Source organism: Ranitomeya imitator, chromosome 7 (genome assembly GCF_032444005.1).
Source record: "Ranitomeya imitator isolate aRanImi1 chromosome 7, aRanImi1.pri, whole genome shotgun sequence".
NCBI classification, from domain to species: domain Eukaryota; kingdom Metazoa; phylum Chordata; class Amphibia; order Anura; family Dendrobatidae; genus Ranitomeya; species Ranitomeya imitator.
In genome coordinates this window covers 27,125,882-27,143,688 of record NC_091288.1, presented here as the reverse complement: position 1 = coordinate 27,143,688, position 17,807 = coordinate 27,125,882, and the positions used below count along the sequence as shown (strand labels likewise).

Sequence of the window (17,807 nt, the reverse complement as noted above, 5' to 3'; positions counted from 1 at the left end):
GCCAAATATAAGTTGTACCCATGCAATAACTTGTGAGTGTGTGACTCTCAGCATCTCCGCCTTTTAATATTGAGCTCAGTATAAATTGAAACAATAAAAAAGGGAGTGGGGTTTTGGTACAAAGGAAACTCCTTTAAATCCAATAGTTTAAAAAGGACTCCAAGGTTGTCCTGTCATAGAGCCCTGTTACAACATATTTTAGGGTATAGTTACGTAGGCTATAAGTATTGGCATACTGACGAAGGTCAGTTTATCATCAGAAGGGTATAATTGTTGATTTATGGATATGTTGCGCTCTTAAATATGGGTGAAAAAAACACAAGAAGATATATAAAATAATGTAATAAGGCAAAAAAAAAAGTATAGTAACTAACAACCAAACCTTCGAATGTCATGTTTCCCATTTTCAGTGCAGGCTGAAATATATTTTCTTTCCAGCATATGGTGCTGTGGATTTGCATTGTGGGCTGAAATATTGTCTTTTGCCAACTGCGGATGCTTCAGAATTGCTGTGCATGGAAAATATCTCCTGTTGCCAGCAGGGGGTGCTGTGCATTTTTATTGTAGGGTTTTTACCAGCAGGGGGTGCTGGAGATTTGCAATGTAGGGTGAAATATATCCTGTTGCCAGCAGGGGGTGCTGTGGATTTGCCTTGTAGGGTGAAATATCTCCTGTTGCCAGAAGGGGGTGCTGGGGATTTGCATTGTAGGGTGAAATATCTCCTGTTGCCAGCAGGGGGTGCTGAGGATTTGCATTGTAGGGTGAAATATCTCCTGTTGCCAGCAGGGGGTGCTGTAGATTTGCATTGTAGGGTGAAATATCTCCTGTTGCCAGAAGGGAGTGCTGTGGATTTGCATTGTAGGGTGAAATATCTCCTGTTGCCAGAAGGGGGTGCTGTGGATTTCACCTAGCCAAATCAGATCTCATACTTTGCACTAATGAGGGGCAATATCCCAAAACACTGTGTCTGCAAATTTGAGATTCTGGTTTGCTTTTATCCTAAATCATATTGCAAGGCTCCTTGAAGAGTCAACATTGACTTTTAGGATTGCTGCTTCCAATAGGTGGCGCTAAAGTTCAATTTGCATTGTTTGCACCAATGTTTTGTCAATAGTAGAGTCAGGCTTCGAGAGCTGTTGATGTTCACGAGGAAGGAGTCGAATTTGACTCTGAAACGAGTTGACAAGTAAATCACCTTCCATGAAACTGTTTACGATTCATTCCTGAGTCGGCAGCGCACTCGAAGGCCACTTATCGTACCCAACTCTGTGGCTGACAACTAGGCTCTGATAGTGGTCGTGTCACACACGAATCTCACAGGTGAGCAGCTTTCCATTAAATCTCTACCCAAAATACCCAGATAAGACCCTATTGCGCTTTTTATCCTGTTAATGTTTTGTCAATGACAGTTTTTTCCCTGCTTGTCAGTATTTGCTTTTTTTTTGTTGTAATTATTTGCTTTAAGACAATGGCCTGGATTATGTTTGCATAGGGATAATTGTCTCCATTCTTTTTCCCAGCCGAAGTACAGAGTGAAATAGAGCGAATCTTTGAGCTGGCGCGCTCGTTACAGCTTGTGATTCTAGATGCAGATACCATTAATCATCCAGCACAACTAATCAAGACGTCTTTAGCGCCGATTATCGTTCACGTCAAAGTGTCTTCTCCAAAGGTAACAGTATTTGTCAAATGTGTCACACTTTCGTAAATTATAACGTGGACCGCGCTCTTCCTGACACTGTCTACTACTCTCTTTCGGTTTGTCTTAAAAAGCATTTTGTACTTAAAAATAATAAAGGGACTATGGGGATATTAAAAAATAATACTGACATACTCCCCTTGTTATCCTCACCTGTTTCGATGCGTCCTTTTCCCGTGGGAGACCATCAGGAGACCGCTGCAATCAATCAATGGCCGTAATATAGAGCTAGGAGAGTGTTTCTTCTCACTTAAGTGAAATGTGACCTCTACAGTCAGTGAAATGTGACCTCTACAGTCAGTGAAATGACACCTCTGCATTCAGTCATTGAAATATGATCTCTGCAGTCAGTGAAATGTGACCTCTGCAGTCATTGAAATATGATCTCTGCAGTCAGTGAAATGTAACCTCTGCAGTCAGTGAAATATGATCTCTGCAGTCATTTAAATAGGACCTCTGCAGTCAGTGAAGTGTAACCTCTGCAGTCAGTGAAATGTAACCTCTGCAGTCAGTGAAATATGACCTCTGCAGTCAGTGAAATGTGACCTCTGCAGTCAGTGAAATGTAACCTCTGCAGTCAGTGAAATGTAACCTCTGCAGTCAGTAAAGTGTAACCTCTGCAGTCAGTGAAATGTGACCTCTGCAGTCAGTGAAATGTGACCTCTGCAGTCAGTGAAATATGACCTCTGCAGTCAGTGAAATGTGATCTCTGCAGTCATTTAAATAGGACCTCTGCAGTCAGTGAAATGTAACCTCTGCAGTCAGTGAAATGTAACCTCTGCAGTCAGTGAAATGTGACTTCTGCAGTCAGTAAAGTGTAACCTCTGCAGTCAGTGAAATGTAACCTCTGCAGTCAGTGAAATGTGACTTCTGCAGTCAGTGAAATGTAACCTCTGCAGTCAGTGAAATGTAACCTCTGCAGTCAGTGAAATGTGACCTCTGCAGTCAGTGAAATGTAACCTCTGCAGTCAGTGAAATATGACCTCTGCAGTCAGTGAAATGTGATCTCTGCAGTCATTTAAATAGGACCTCTGCAGTCAGTGAAATGTAACCTCTGCAGTCAGTGAAATGTAACCTCTGCAGTCAGTGAAATGTGACCTCTGCAGTCAGTGAAATGTAACCTCTGCAGTCAGTGAAATGTGACCTCTGCAGTCAGTGAAATGTAACCTCTGCAGTCAGTGAAATGTGACCTCTGCAGTCAGTGAAATGTGACTTCTGCAGTCAGTAAAGTGTAACCTCTGCAGTCAGTGAAATGTAACCTCTGCAGTCAGTGAAATGTGACCTCTGCAGTCAGTGAAATGTGACCTCTGCAGTCAGTGAAATGTGACCTCTGCAGTCAGTGAAATGTGACTTCTGCAGTCAGTGAAATGTAACCTCTGCAGTCAGTGAAATGTGACCTCTGCAGTCAGTAAAGTGTAACCTCTGCAGTCAGTGAAATGTAACCTCTGCAGTCAGTGAAATGTAACCTCTGCAGTCAGTGAAATGTGACCTCTGCAGTCAGTGAATGTGACCTCTGCAGTCAGTGAAATGTGACCTCTGCAGTCAGTGAAATGTGACCCCTGCAGTCAGTGAAATGTGACCTCTGCAGTCAGTGAAGTGTAACCTCTGTAGTCAGTGAAATGTGACCTCTACAGTCAGTGAAATGTGACCTCTGCAGTCAGTGAAATGTGACCTCTGTAGTCAGTGAAATGTGACCTCTGCAGTCAGTGAAATGTTACCCCTGCAGTCAGTGAAATGTTACCCCTGCAGTCAGTGAAATGTTACCCCTGCAGTCAGTGAAATGTGACCTCTGCAGTCAGTGAAATGTGACCCCTGCAGTCAGTGAAATGTGACCTCTGCAGTCAGTGAAATGTTACTCCTCCAGTCAGTGGAATGTGACCTCTGCAGTCAGTGAAATGTGACCTCTGCAGTCAGTGAAATGTTACTCCTCCAGTCAGTGAAATGTTAACCCTCAAGTCAGTGAAATGTTAACCCTCAAGTCAGTGAAATGTTACCCCTGCAGTCAGTGAAATGTGACCTCTGCAGTTAATCAGTGTCCACTGATTTTAAACTGTAGGTCATTTTCTCATGACACAGTCTCTTTAATACTACTTTGTATGGGTCGGAGCTCCTTTTTTTCTGCATTGCTTTGCAGGTGACTTGGATGCATTGTTTTAATATACTCAGTGAGTTAGTGGAGAGTTAACTAAAAAAATGCATGGGGTTACAGGAGTGGTTTGTTGGAATTAATCTAAACAGCAGCAGTTGCCACTAGGGGGAAGATAAGACTCTTAAGGTACCGTCACACATAGCGACGCTGCAGCGATACCGACAACGATCCGGATCGCTGCAGCGTCGCTGTTTGGTCGCTGGAGAGCTGTCACACAGACAGCTCTCCAGCGACCAACGATCCCGAGGTCCCCGGTAACCAGGGTAAACATCGGGTAACTAAGCGCAGGGCCGCGCTTAGTAACCCGATGTTTACCCTGGTTACCATCCTAAAAAGTAAAAAAACAAACGCTACATACTTACCTTCCGCTGTCTGTCCTCGGCGCTCTGCTTCTCTGGTCTGGCTGTGAGCGCCGGGCAGCCAGAAAGCAGAGCGGTGATGTCACCGCTCTGCTTTCCGGCTGACCGACGCTCACAGCCAGAGCAGGAGGAGAGCAGAGCACAGCGCTGGAGGACAGACAGCGGTAGGTAAGTATGTACTATTTGTTTTTTTACTTTTAGGATGGTAACCAGGGTAAACATCGGGTTACTAAGCGCGGCCCTGCGCTTAGTTACCCGATGTTTACCCTGGTTACCAGTGAAGACATCGCTGAATCGGTGTCACACACGCCGATTCAGCGATGTCTACGGGGAGTCCAGCGACGAAATAAAGTTCTGGACTTTCTTCCCCGACCAGCGATCTCCCAGCAGGGGCCTGATCGCTGCTGCCTGTCACACTGGACGATATCGCTAGCGAGGACGCTGCAACGTCACGGATCGCTAGCGATATCGTCTAGTGTGACGGTACCTTTACTGTATTTTGTTTTAACCTCTTTCCGCACCACAATGTAACTGTACTGTACATTGAGGTTTTGACTTTTACAGTTTGAGATAGTTATTTCGATAGGATCATCTGCACCAAATATCAGCTGTTACATATAGCTGACAGACTGCTTCAATGACCAGAACTGGAACTAACTCCGATCCTGGCAATTTAATCCCTTAGAGTGCCACAGTCAATAGTGACCATTGCATCTAAGGAGTTTAATAATGGGAGAGCTTGATCTGTTACTCCATTGTATGACAGCTATAGCCCAGAATGTATCCAAATGAAAAAGGAGCCAGAAAGGAGAAATAGGGGGCTGCTGGAACATGAAGTTTCCCAGTTTAAAATGGGAGTCACATGTAGTGAGCTGAAGGTCTGTTCAATTCGGTCAATGAGCAAGAAAAGACCAGCAGAAGCAGTATAGTGAAGTAAGAAGGAAAATAATCACATAATAAGGTAGTAGGAATGTGCAGGACTTGATTCTTATCTAAACCCTTTTATATTGATAAAATACTTGATGCTTGTATTCCAGGTATTACAGCGACTCATCAAATCCAGAGGAAAATCCCAAAGCAAACACTTAAATGTCCAATTAGTAGCTGCCGACAAACTTGCCCAATGTCCACCAGTGAGTATATGTAATTTTATGTTACTTCAATGTGCGTTGCCTATCAATCAAAAATGTCTGTTTATTTCACAATTGAAAATGCTACATACACGCACAGCTTTGCTACATAAACACCAACAGCACTGCTTTTTCATTGCTGCATGCATACACACAGCTCTGCTACATACATACACTCACCAAAGCTTTATACACACAGAGCTGATACATACAAATATTGCAGCATACATACACAGACAGATTTACTACATGCACATGTAGCTCTGAGCTGTGTTACATAAACACACACCGCACTGCTATATACACACTTATATCATTGCTGCATACATACACACAGCTCTGCTACATACATACACTCACCAATGCTTTATACACATAGAGCTGATACATACAAATATTGCCGCATACATACATACATACACACATAGCTCTGAGCTGTGTTACATAAACACACAGCACACTTTATACACACATATATCATTGCTGCATACATACACCCACAGCTCTGCTACAGAAACACACACCACTGCTTTATACACACACAGAGCCACTACACACACAAACAGCTTTGTTACATAAACACACATATCATTGCTGCATACATACACACAATATACAACACACAGAAAACTGTGCCGCTGCATATTCATGGCAGTGATCAGGAAGGAAATTGGGCCCATTTCATCAAAGCTTTTATGCCTAAATTTTGTTGGAAAGTAAAATCTTTGAAAAGTTGCAAAAGTTTGACGCAATTCGAGGCTGAGCTAATATTTAGCGACTTTTGGTGTTTTTGTCCACCTCTAACAAGCGTCGCCTTTCCTTACGCCATATATCTTAATACAGTGGTGTCGTTCCTGTTATTCCTTCTAGAAATGAATGAATGAATGAACAACTGATCAAAGGGGCACGTCACCACACAGTCTGACATGTGCAGAAATGACTGGACAGTATCAGACTGAGCAAGGACGCACCCCCGACTGAAAACACCCAGATGTCAAATTATTCAAAGAAATAACAGAGCAACAGCACAATAATAATAATTATAATAATAATTTTATTTATATAGCGCTAACATATTCCGCAGCGCACAATGAAGAGATATAAGAACCGATGCTCCAGAATTTATATATTATAGGAAATACAATTATTTACTAAAAACAGGAATGTCAGGACAGAAAAAGAGTTCCTTTTGAAAGAACTGATATTCTGTTTTATGCCAAATGCATGGTCCAAAGATATAGACAAAATAAAACCAAGGACAGAGTCCCTGTGGCCAGCTTGACCCCTCAAGCCCTATATAGGTCATTACATAGTTTTTGGCTGGAGGGTCCCTTTAAGGAGACCACTAATTAAACTCGCTGGCTCCTTGCTGTACAGAAATAATGTAAAAAAACAGCTCGTTAACAGAAATAGTCCCTACTCTCGCTATAACAGAGGATTCTCTTTACCAATTTGTACCTTAAACTGTAACTATCGTTTTAGAAGAACTTGCAGCGGAATGTCTGTCTCCGCCTCTAGCTCCTCCTCTCTCCATAGCATTTTGCAAGCACCAACTGTCATCTCCTATCTCATACTTTATCCGTGAATTGAGAATTTTGAGAATGAAAGGTCAGTTCAAGAGGCTCTGATAAAAATAAGAAACTTTGTAATATATCTTAAGTTTCATTGATTTATGGAAAAAATAAATAACAATGTCGATTATTTTACAAGATCTACCTTTGCTCTTATTTTTGCCGAACAGGAAATGTTTGATGTAATTTTGGATGAGAATCAACTAGAAGACGCCTGTGAGCACTTGGCGGATTATCTAGAAGCTTACTGGCGATCCACACATACCACGAGTAGCACACCCATGACTCCTCTTCTGGGGAGAAACCTAGGATCCACGGCTCTCACATCATACCCAACAGCTATCTCTGGATTACAGGTATCGGTCATGAGATGACAATATTCCCTTTTTCTGATTATTTAGAGACAGAACCAAATAACTGGATCCAGCATGGATAACCGAATCCTTAATTGTGACCAGACTCCTAATTGGGGTATTATGATCATATAACATGATCTCATGTGGTTAGGATCACAGGTCTGACCTATGGTTATCCAGCAATCCCAAATCCACTGGTGGACACAGATAGAAGAGGGCCCCTGTGCAAGAACACAATATGGGCCCTTTACAGTCCAATAGATCATCATAATGCACAATTCCACCAGCTTTTAAGATGGAAATGGGCCCCACAAATTGCACCAATGATATGTCCGCCCCTTCCCAAATCAAAGGGGCAGAAGGCGCTCCCAGTCATCCACTATGCAAAGCCTCTTCCTTCTGAGTATTGGTGCGGATGAGTTCCCCACTGATCAACAAGTGATGGCATAGCCCTTTAATACAGGAAAATCCTATTTAATATGTTGTACTATCAATTCAAAAATGGTACAAAATTAAAGGGGTTGTTCAATGTAAAAAAAATACTTTTAGATGTTTTAATAATTTGATTTTAAAGAACTTACCGATATACCTTTTTTTTCCAAAAGGGCCCCAGTGTTTTTTGCTATAATTTTTAGTCCTGGTCAGAAGTGCCATGTCTAGCCCTTTGCTGCCAAGTAATCAGGGCTGTGCGTGAAGGAGGCCGGCTGCTCCATTTTTAATAACTAAACCAACCTCCTCTGTCATAGAGAAGGTTTGGTTGCAGTTCCCGGCACAGCCCATGGCGCTATTGTGCAGGGGGACGTAGAGCAGAAAAATCACTACCACTTTAGGTTTGATGGGATGCAGCGGTCAGATCCCTAACAATTGGCTTGAGATACTAAGGCCATATTTCTGATCATAAATTTAGCTTTCAACAGATAAGAGACATGGCATATGTAACGTTATCCATCTGACCTCAGATGCAGGTGGGTAAATTAGATATGAATCAGGTACCAAAAATTATGAGATCCCCAACCTTAAAGAAGTCTGCACCCTTGGAAGTTCCAGGCGAGAGATATTAATGCCATATCTCTGATCATGATTTTAGCTTTCTACAGATATGAGACATGTCATATACAACGTTATCCATCTGGCAGATATTAATTTGGGGCTGATAGACAGGTATCACCACAGTGCAAGTATACAGTATGCATTGCGTTTGTCCTGGGGCCACGATGCTGAAAATATGTCTCCCATAACTATAGGATCAATGCCTGTCACAAAACCTCAATATTCATATCTAGATTCCGATGCCAAAGTGTCTGACATTCTTGGCCAAACGTTGCTTTGAAAAAAAGGAAACTTATTAGCCCATGCGTGAAAATTGTCATATCCCGGCCTCTGTGTCCAGATTTTATGTTTGCTCTCCATCAGATAACCTACTTCAATTACCTGTTCACAGCAGGGGGGTCATAGAGCAACAGGGGTCAGATGGGATGTTCACGTTAGCTCTTTTATTTCATTTACACTTTATGATGAAGTCATGCTTCTGTGCTCAATATGAGGGTGACGTGTCATGACACTGGCCGTCTCAGGCGCTCACTAGACCTTTCAATGTCATAAAGTTGCAGCACGACGAACATCATGAATTTGCGGGGCCTAGTGACCACCAGAGACACCCAGGTTACTGGTCGCTGAAATGAAGCTGGCTGCCACGGAGGACTGGACGCGGGACCAGGGCAGAGTGAATCAATTGCTCATCTCTAGTAATCACAAGATAATGAAATGCGGATTTTAAAGTCTTTAGTGTTCAATTCAATGCAAAAGGTGAAATGTGCAAAAAAGAAACTGTGACAAAATCTGTATTTCCTCATGGTTTTGTGGCTAAATTCGTTTTCATGTAGCTTTCCAAGAAAATAAAAGAAACAGGTCCAGTCGTATAAGTCAAAATTGGTGTACCATGGAGTAAAACACCATCGAAAATCCTTCTCATTTCATTGCTATTTGCAGAGCCAACGAATGCGACATAGTAACCACTCGACCGAAAATTCCCCCATCGAGAGACGAAGTTTAATGACCTCAGATGAAAATTATCACAACGAAAGAGCTCGGAAAAGCAGAAACCGCTTGTCTTCCAGTTCTCAACACAGTCGTGACCATTATCCTCTTGTGGAAGAAGAGTACTCTGATTCCTACCAGGACACTTATAAACCTCATCGGAACCGCGGCTCTCCGGGAGGATATAGCCATGATTCCAGGCACAGGCTTTGAGTTTTTTTGAACTGGAAAAAAATTGTGGTCACTGACCGTTTTGCTGTCCAGGAAACTTCCAGTGCATTGTTTTGTAATGCATTGCGGGTCAAAAAGACAACAAAAAGGTCAAGTTTCGGACAGCAACATAAGGTAGATAGAATATACAAATCACTTTATTTTGCCAGCTGTACGAGTCACTTGATGCTACATCACAGGCAAAATGCTTATCCACATCCATAAGTATTTCCGTGTAGGTAGAAATTTATTGTGCCCTCTCAACAAACCTTCTTTTTTTGCTTTGACATTTACATTTGAGCAGTATGTGTTTACAAGAATTATTGCACACATCCATTTTGTAGTCTAGGGCAGGGGTTGTCCACTTTACTTCTTGATAACCTGGGCCGTTGAAGTTTTGGAGATCTCCTTGCATGAGGTTAAATAAAACAACCTGGTAAAGCATGGGCGGGTCTTGCACAGGGACTTGCTCAGGGGTGGGTCCTCACAATCTCCTTACATGGATAACAAGTGGTCCTAACATGGATACATCTTTTAATGGGTTCTCCAATGTGTCTTCTATCATAATTTTTCTTCCCTAAACATATTATGGCTTCTAACGATGACAAGGGTAGATCTTTTGGAATAACTGTCTTTATGATAGTCCCCTCCCATGAGCAAGCCAGAAAGATAAGTTGATCACAGAAAGCTTAATCTTTCTACTTAATCTACTGAGCCGTATAGACGGTAGAAAAGGCATAGTGGATTTTTCAAAAATGCATATGGAATGAACATGATCTCCATCGTTATGTTGGGACGAGCAGATATCTCGCCAACTTCTTAATTTGAGTGATGATTCCAGTTGACCTTTGATTGGTGGTCTCCCCCCACTGGTGATCCTTTGATAGCATAGGATCTTTTAACTAAAACTCTTACCATGTGAGGAGATTCTCGTGGCTTAACCGGCCCATGGCTTTTGAGGATTTTTAGTAGGTCACTTCTGTTTTAGGGTACTTGTCAAGGCATGTATAGGAACAATTTCCCACACTGGGAAATTTCCAAAAGAACAGTTCCAGTTGGAACCAATTTATAAAGCCAATTCCTGTTGGAATTTGGGTAAAATTGACTGGAAAGTCTACTTGAGCATGTTGCAGTCACTTTAAAATAACCTGGATAGGATTACGGGTGCGATGGGTATAGAAAAAGAGAACGTTTAATAATAAAAAAAAAATAACATAAAATCTCTATACATTTATTTTTTACTATATAATATTAAACATGTCTTCAGCAGTTTTCCTATTATTAATAATAGTGATACACAAAACAAACAAAAAAAAACAGAAAACACACAAAGCTTAAAAGTGAATTTTAAAACTTTCCAAAAATCAGATTGAAATAATTTTACAGTTTTACAAAAAAAAATAAATGCTCAGATGTTTAGGGTTTCTTTTTGTGGGGGTTGGAACAATAGAGAAAAATAGGCAATAATGACATCAAATTTCACTTTGATGTGCTTTGGACAAAAACATAGACAAACTCATACAGTTTTACCTACAGCAAAAAAAAAATGTTCTTTTCTAGTTTAATGCAAAATAAAAAAAAAAATATATATAGACATATTTTTCAAATTGCGGTGTGTTTCTGCATTAGAAAAGTTAGAAATCAGGATATTGTCAAAGTTAAAATGTTAATCTTTGCCTGGCACTATTATGTACCAAATATATATTTTAATATATCTTTAATATATCTTTTTAGCAGTCAGAGCATCATTTTTTCTGATACTGAACTCGGAACCTCCTGCACAGACATAGAGGTAAATGATAATATCATGGCCACCCCTAGGGGGAGCTTAGGAGCCAACTGCATACTGCTTATGTATTGAACACGGTAATAAAATTGTATGCGGGAAGCTGTCACAATATATCTCTATTTCTGTGCAACTTTTTAAAGATCTGTATCAGAAAAATTGAAGCAAAGCTGCAATCTTAAGATGACACAGGGTTAAAAGGTGAACATGTGCTATAAAACCCAGGCTACAAACTTTTTGTTGGGTGCACATGTTACTGCTGAATGAAAAGTTATTGATGGGACAAAAAAAAAACCTGTCACATGACTGAGGCACTCAAATGGCAAAAAATTGTTTATAGCCTAATATCGACTAAGATTTATAAAAACTACTGTAGCAAAAGATAGCATACTGCTTTTATTTTTCGGAAATGTGAGTGTTCTTCTTCCCTTTTTTTGATCAATTTTCCGCAATGTGTGACTTGACACTTTAAGGTGTAACTGACCGCTGAGAAGTCAATCTGAGTAATATTCTGTATTGTTGATAATGTCATTGGGTCGTCTTTAGCAAAAAGGGTAAATCATAATAACAGTCCAAAAATAATACTTCCGCAATACTCAGTATATAGCACATAGCTGGAATTACTGTCCCCGCCTATTGATCCTCCAGGGTGGAGTCAACCTAAGTATGGCTCTTCTTGTCCAGAGAGAGGAGCCAGCTTGTTGGTTAATTTTTATTTATTTATTTATTTTTTTTTCATTTTAATTTGCAATATATATACCTATAATCAAAAAATAACAAAACACCAATTCCCCATTTCTTGGCCCACCTTTAAACTTCGTGTTGAACCGAACTGTAGGAAAATCTATTATATAGACCTTCACTATTAGACTACATCATACCTTGGGATGGCATTAACCATTCAAACAGGACCTCCTGTTTATTTACTTATTTTTGTTAATAGACCCCCCCTTCTCGACCCATATAAATAAAAATATATAAAACGACCAGAGAAATATAACTGTGACTGGCTAACGTTGACTTTATTCTGTACCTGACATTATGGCAACATATATTTCTCAGATTGACCGGTATAATAATATTGGACTTCATTTGGGTGCTCATAAAAAAACGATTGAGAAATTTTATATATGCAAGGTATTTTCTTGGTATTCTAGCAACTGGTATACTTGGCAACATGCTTAAATTCACTGTCGTTGAAAAACTTAGATTCTGTAAGTAGTGTCCATTGCAATGTCGCCCAAATTAATGCAGATGTCTGCTGTTAGTTGCATGCGTGGGAATAGTTATTTGTACATATATTATGCATTGGAGCTGAAAACGCGACAGTACGGTCGGAGCAGTTTGTCAGATCGCGAGGTGTAAATGACCCAAACTGCGTTGAGTTATTGGAAGAGATGACCTTGTGGGCATGAATATGGGTTCTTCAGACATGCTCGTCGTAGTTTCCTGCTCTGACTAATGGAGGACTGAAATAGATGATCCTCTTCTATTATATGAGTAATGGACAAATGCAAAGGGGTTGTCTATGCCAACCTTCGTCAACATTTCATAACTCATTGATGGTATCAATGGACCCTACAATGGGGCACAAGAGTTGATATTGGGAGCCCCGGATTGGGAAAAGATTGGCACCCAATATAAAGACAACTCTATATTCTAAGGCTTAAGTCCTATTAGATCAGGTTAAACTGTTGGGTCATGAATCATAGTATCATAGAATGTTAGAGTTGGAAGGGACCTCCAGGGTCATCATGTCCAACCCCCTGCTCAATGCAGGATTCACTAAACCATCTCAGACAGATCTCTGTCCAGCCTCCGATTGACCAGTTGATCAAAAATCTGATTAAAATTTAGGTCAAGCTGTCAACTCTCTTCCTTATCTTTTCTCTGCTAAACCATATTGTAATAGGTTAAAAGGGTTAAAAGTATGATCACTGGAGGTCCGGCTGCGAAGAACCACACAAATCCTGAACATAGCTTCTCAAAGTTGCCTATATGGATGGAACGGTAGTGAGCATGTGCGACCACCACTCCTGTATACAGTGAATGGAGCAGAGGTTGCACATGCTCACTACTGTTATTTTCACTCAAAGAACTTTGGAGCCCCCGTTCTTGTGATCAGTGTGGGTTCTAGTGGTCAAACCACCAGCGATCTTACATTCAACACCTATCCTGGGACCGTTTCATCATCTAAACGATTGTTTTTAGTTCATACATAGGAACAACAGTCAAATCTTGTGATTTCTTTTAATCTCAACTTCCACTATTAATCAGATTTTTATGTAGAACTCCTTTCTAAAACAGAATACAGTCTAGAGGGGCAAACCCGAGGCATATAAGACCCTATACCTTTGGAACTACTGGACACTTCTGACATCTCTTTTCTTGGGGTTAGGTATAGGTTAGGCAGTCACATTGATTTTCGCTCTGAGAGTGGCCCTATACGACGGTCGTACACAGTAAACTAGGCATGGATCAATCTTTTGTTTTCTTGCAATTAAGGGGTATAATTACTGATGTAAACATGTCACATACCATGAGCTTGAGTACAGATCATCAAGCAATGCTCCTTAAATACAATCCTATGTTTTGGTGTTAATTGTGGTATTTAATTATTTTTCGAACTTGGTTTACTTAGAGGGGTGAAGGGGTGATCTGCTTTAAACAATTCTTTTTTGATAGACGGGTGTTGCCGTGCCACTAAGACCCCTTATGCTCTGTGGGAAAATCCAAAAAGCAAGTCTTAAATTTCCCAGCAGCTCCCCCGCAGGTGAAATGAAGCATAACAATGTATGAATTGTGGATCTTCATATAGTCACTGGTTATAACTATCCCTCCGACATGTGAGACCCTCTATGTGGCCACTCTCGCCATATGGCTATTAGATAAGGGTCTTAAACTAGGCAATCTCTGTATACTCAGAATTCTGAAATAGGGTCTTGGCTTTTGTGAATTTTTTTTTTTTTTAAGCCAGACAATTCCTTTAAATTATGGTTGACATAATTTATTGTCTGTTCTTTTATAAACTGATGGAGTATTGGTAACATATTCACAGTTGACGGCAGTGACCGTAATGTGACTGGATTATGTCATCCGTATATCTTCCAATTATAACCCGAGATCCGCTGGACAAGAATGAGATACATGGTGCTTTGCTATAAAACACATTGACAGCCCATAAAATGTACAGAAATGTTATCTATGTACTGTATGCTGAAGGACGCATGAAAACAGCGCTGTATAATGCCAGGTCCTGTACAATAGATTGTTACTGTAGATTTGTAGGAATTCTTCAGCAGGACGGTTTAAGACAAAACTCATTTATTTGCCTTAACTGCCTTTTTTAGCATGTCAGTAGCACTCCAGCACTGAATAGGTTAATGGAATTGGTGGATATAGTCATGTAATTATAGAAGGTAACCAAAATCTGACATTATGTCTGTTATTTGCAAAGCAAAAGTTCCGGAATCCTGAAAATCTGTACCAGGGCCACCGAAAATATCTTCTCCTATTTTAGTACTACTGTTTTCTTATGTGGCAAAGGGGCCTTTGGTTCTCCTTACGCACCTGGTTACTGCTGCAACTTCCTTTTAATATATACACAATGTTATATAGAAAATGAATGACTGATGTCTCCCAATTTGCTTTCTTCTCTTCTTTAAGAGAATCTATCAGGACCATTTTACTGTGGAAACTAGTGGTACGATGGCGTAGGTCCTAGGACAACAATAAAAATGATACCTGTCTTGTAATAATCTGATGTGCCAGTGCTGAGAAATCAGGCTTTGAAGATATATGCAAATTAGGCAAAAAGTCCATTGGGGGCGTGTACTCAGAGTGCATCAATGCACTTCCTGGTTCATTTGCATGTGACTTTAACGATTAATTTCTTAGTGCTGGCACATCCGATTACTACAAGACAGGTATCAGTTTTATTGATGAAATAGGATCTATACAGCCATAACACAAATTTTAGTAGTAAAATTGCCCTAACACATTCCCTTTAATGCATCCACTGCATGTATTATCTAAGCTACTATTATTTGATGTCTGGTTGCTTTTTCCATGTAGTCACAATGTATGCAAGTGATATTAACATTGGAAATACATTAATGTATATAGTCATATCACATTAGCAGGACCAAAGGGGGGGGTGGTGGTGGTGGGGGGGCAAGGGTAAGCACTAATAATACTGGTGCACCCATTTTCGTAAGACCTGACCTAATTGGCTAGTGCATGTAATCTTTTTTATTTACCCCTGTTAAAGTGATTCACTATGTTTTGCTTTGGGCGGGTCCTCAGGGGCGTGCACAACATGAGTTCATGCACTGCCTAGTTTTGCCCGTATGACTGCTATCATGCCCAGAGGATTGGCTATGAGAAAGGGGCATATTTTACTATCTCTGCCTTCAGTGCCAACGTACTTTGTCCTATCTTTGAGGAACATTCTACCGTGATGTCACACCGACCAGTGATGTCATGCATGCCTATGATGTCATACCATAGCTTTTCTTGGTCTAATTTTTGTACATACGTTTCAAGTGGCCAGATTTGCAAATCAGATAATGTCATGCATGGATATAATGGCAGAAACTTGCTTTTCTTCACCTAATGTCTGCATGGAGTGCCTTCACTGAATCAGCAGAGTCCTAGTTTTTGCATGAGAAATCTAATAATGTGCATTTTTCCTGGTCTTGGAACACTAAGCCACCAGGAAAATTAAGTAGCCACCAACCCATGTGGAAATGGTCATGAAAGAGTTATTCCCATCTAGAAAATACCATAAGGATGTGAATGACAAGGGTGTGACCTCTGGGACTGAGAATAAAGGGGCCCTTTACAGCCAAGGCCATGCATTTTATCCCTGCTGAGCAATACTCTGGCCAGCACATTGGTACTGCAGCACATTGACATTCACATAAATGCAGCTGGCTACAGTTCCCTGCACAGCTGGGTAGCCAGGAGGGCCGCTGTAAGGGTAAAATCCTCTTGGTGGATCCCCCATTCAAAACAAAGTAGCGATATTGTATCACTTCATAAAATGGGAATACCCCTTTAAGGATTCTCTAAAAATTATTAATTTCTTTTTGTACCCTTTTCCTATGTTCTCACTTTAGTCATAATGATCAACATTCATATTCCTGTACACCAAAGCAAAGCGTCATGAAGTTTTTGAGACCGGGTACAGCAGAGCTCAGTTTGTCAAGTGCTACAACTCATAAGGCCTGATTCATTATTGCATCTCTGCCTATTTTTTGACCTTTTTTGGGGGTTTGGGCTAAATTTTTCTCTGAAGTTGTGCCTGTTTTGAACTTCATTTTCTAATTGTCCATCTGATTTTTTTTTTCTCTGCATGCCGTTTTCGACAAGCTTTTTGTAACTGAGAAGTTTGCTGATGATTTGCAACCTTTCAAAAAGTCGCAAAAACTTTTTTCTCCAATATATTCCAGTTCCCCCTCCTAGTATTTTGTAAGCCAGAAATTTTTGAGCAAATGTTAGAGCTGTTTGCCTCACGTTAAAGGATCATGCACTTTTTGCTCAGAAAAGGCACAAAAAAAGATTACGGTAAGTAGAAAAATAAAGAGCATTTTTTAACATTTTGCGTAAAAATCATGAAACTCCTGTGCGCCGTTTTGAAGAATTTGGTTCTAAAAACTGCAATGAATACCGAAAGACAAAAAAGAAACATGACTTAAAAAAAAAAAAAGCCCGAAATCATGATATATATAGTTTTCTATAGGAAGACTGCAGCAAATTTGGCCAGACTAGATTCATCTAATACCGGTATAATGCTGAAATTATGAAGGCGACATCGGGGTGTCATGGATCCAGCCCAAAATAACAAAATGGCATCTAAGTTTCATTTTTGGAGCAGTTTAGATAAGAAATAATGAAGCAGTGAATTTTAGACGGTGTAGGTTGGTAAGGACTGGTCTGTATGCAGTCAGAAAACAAACAAAATGGCTATAAAATAAAGCAAAAACAAACAAAAAAACACTAAAAACTTCTCTTCAAGTCTTCCATTAGGCTGTGTTCAATCAGGTTTTTAAAATCATAGGAAAATATGAAATTCCATCTTGATTTTAACAGTGTTTTTTTTTTTTTTTGCTGCAATTTTCCTTTGTTATTTCAAATGATGGAAGAAATGCAATAAAATAAAACAAACAAAATAAACAAAAAAAAGTTTAAAGATGACAATAATGGTTTAAACGCGTAGATGCCATGAGCTACATCTATGCAGCGAGCATCTTGCTGAAAAGAACATCTGAGGGAGGGGCACTGTGAGCAGTGGCCAATAGCAGACAGTAGCTCACATTGCTCCACCCTTAAGTCCTTTTCAGCTAAATGCCAAACATAGTATATTGTACAGCCCTCTGGTTCTAGGGGTTGTATAGCCGGTGCTGTTATCACCCCAAGGATACCTTTTAGACCACCGCCTACATTTTTTTCTTTAAAAGCCCCTTTGTGAAAGTTGTCATTCTTCATAATTGTGAATTCTGAACTGGA

At 40.3% G+C, this 17,807-nt stretch overlaps 1 protein-coding gene across 3 annotated transcripts in view; it reads left to right on the top strand.

The window, feature by feature from the left end:
* CACNB4 (calcium voltage-gated channel auxiliary subunit beta 4) overlaps positions 1-11,079 on the top strand; it is a 132,173-nt gene extending 121,094 nt beyond the window's left edge. For all 3 annotated transcript variants that reach the window (XM_069732938.1, XM_069732936.1, XM_069732939.1), the window contains 4 exons: positions 1,521-1,672; positions 5,245-5,340; positions 7,079-7,264; positions 9,254-11,079. In XM_069732938.1, coding sequence (XP_069589039.1) covers positions 1,521-1,672; positions 5,245-5,340; positions 7,079-7,264; positions 9,254-9,514 — 695 coding nt within the window. In that variant the 3' untranslated portion in view covers positions 9,515-11,079. The remainder of the gene's footprint in view (positions 1-1,520; positions 1,673-5,244; positions 5,341-7,078; positions 7,265-9,253) is intronic.
* The last annotated feature ends 6,728 nt before the right edge of the window (positions 11,080-17,807 follow it).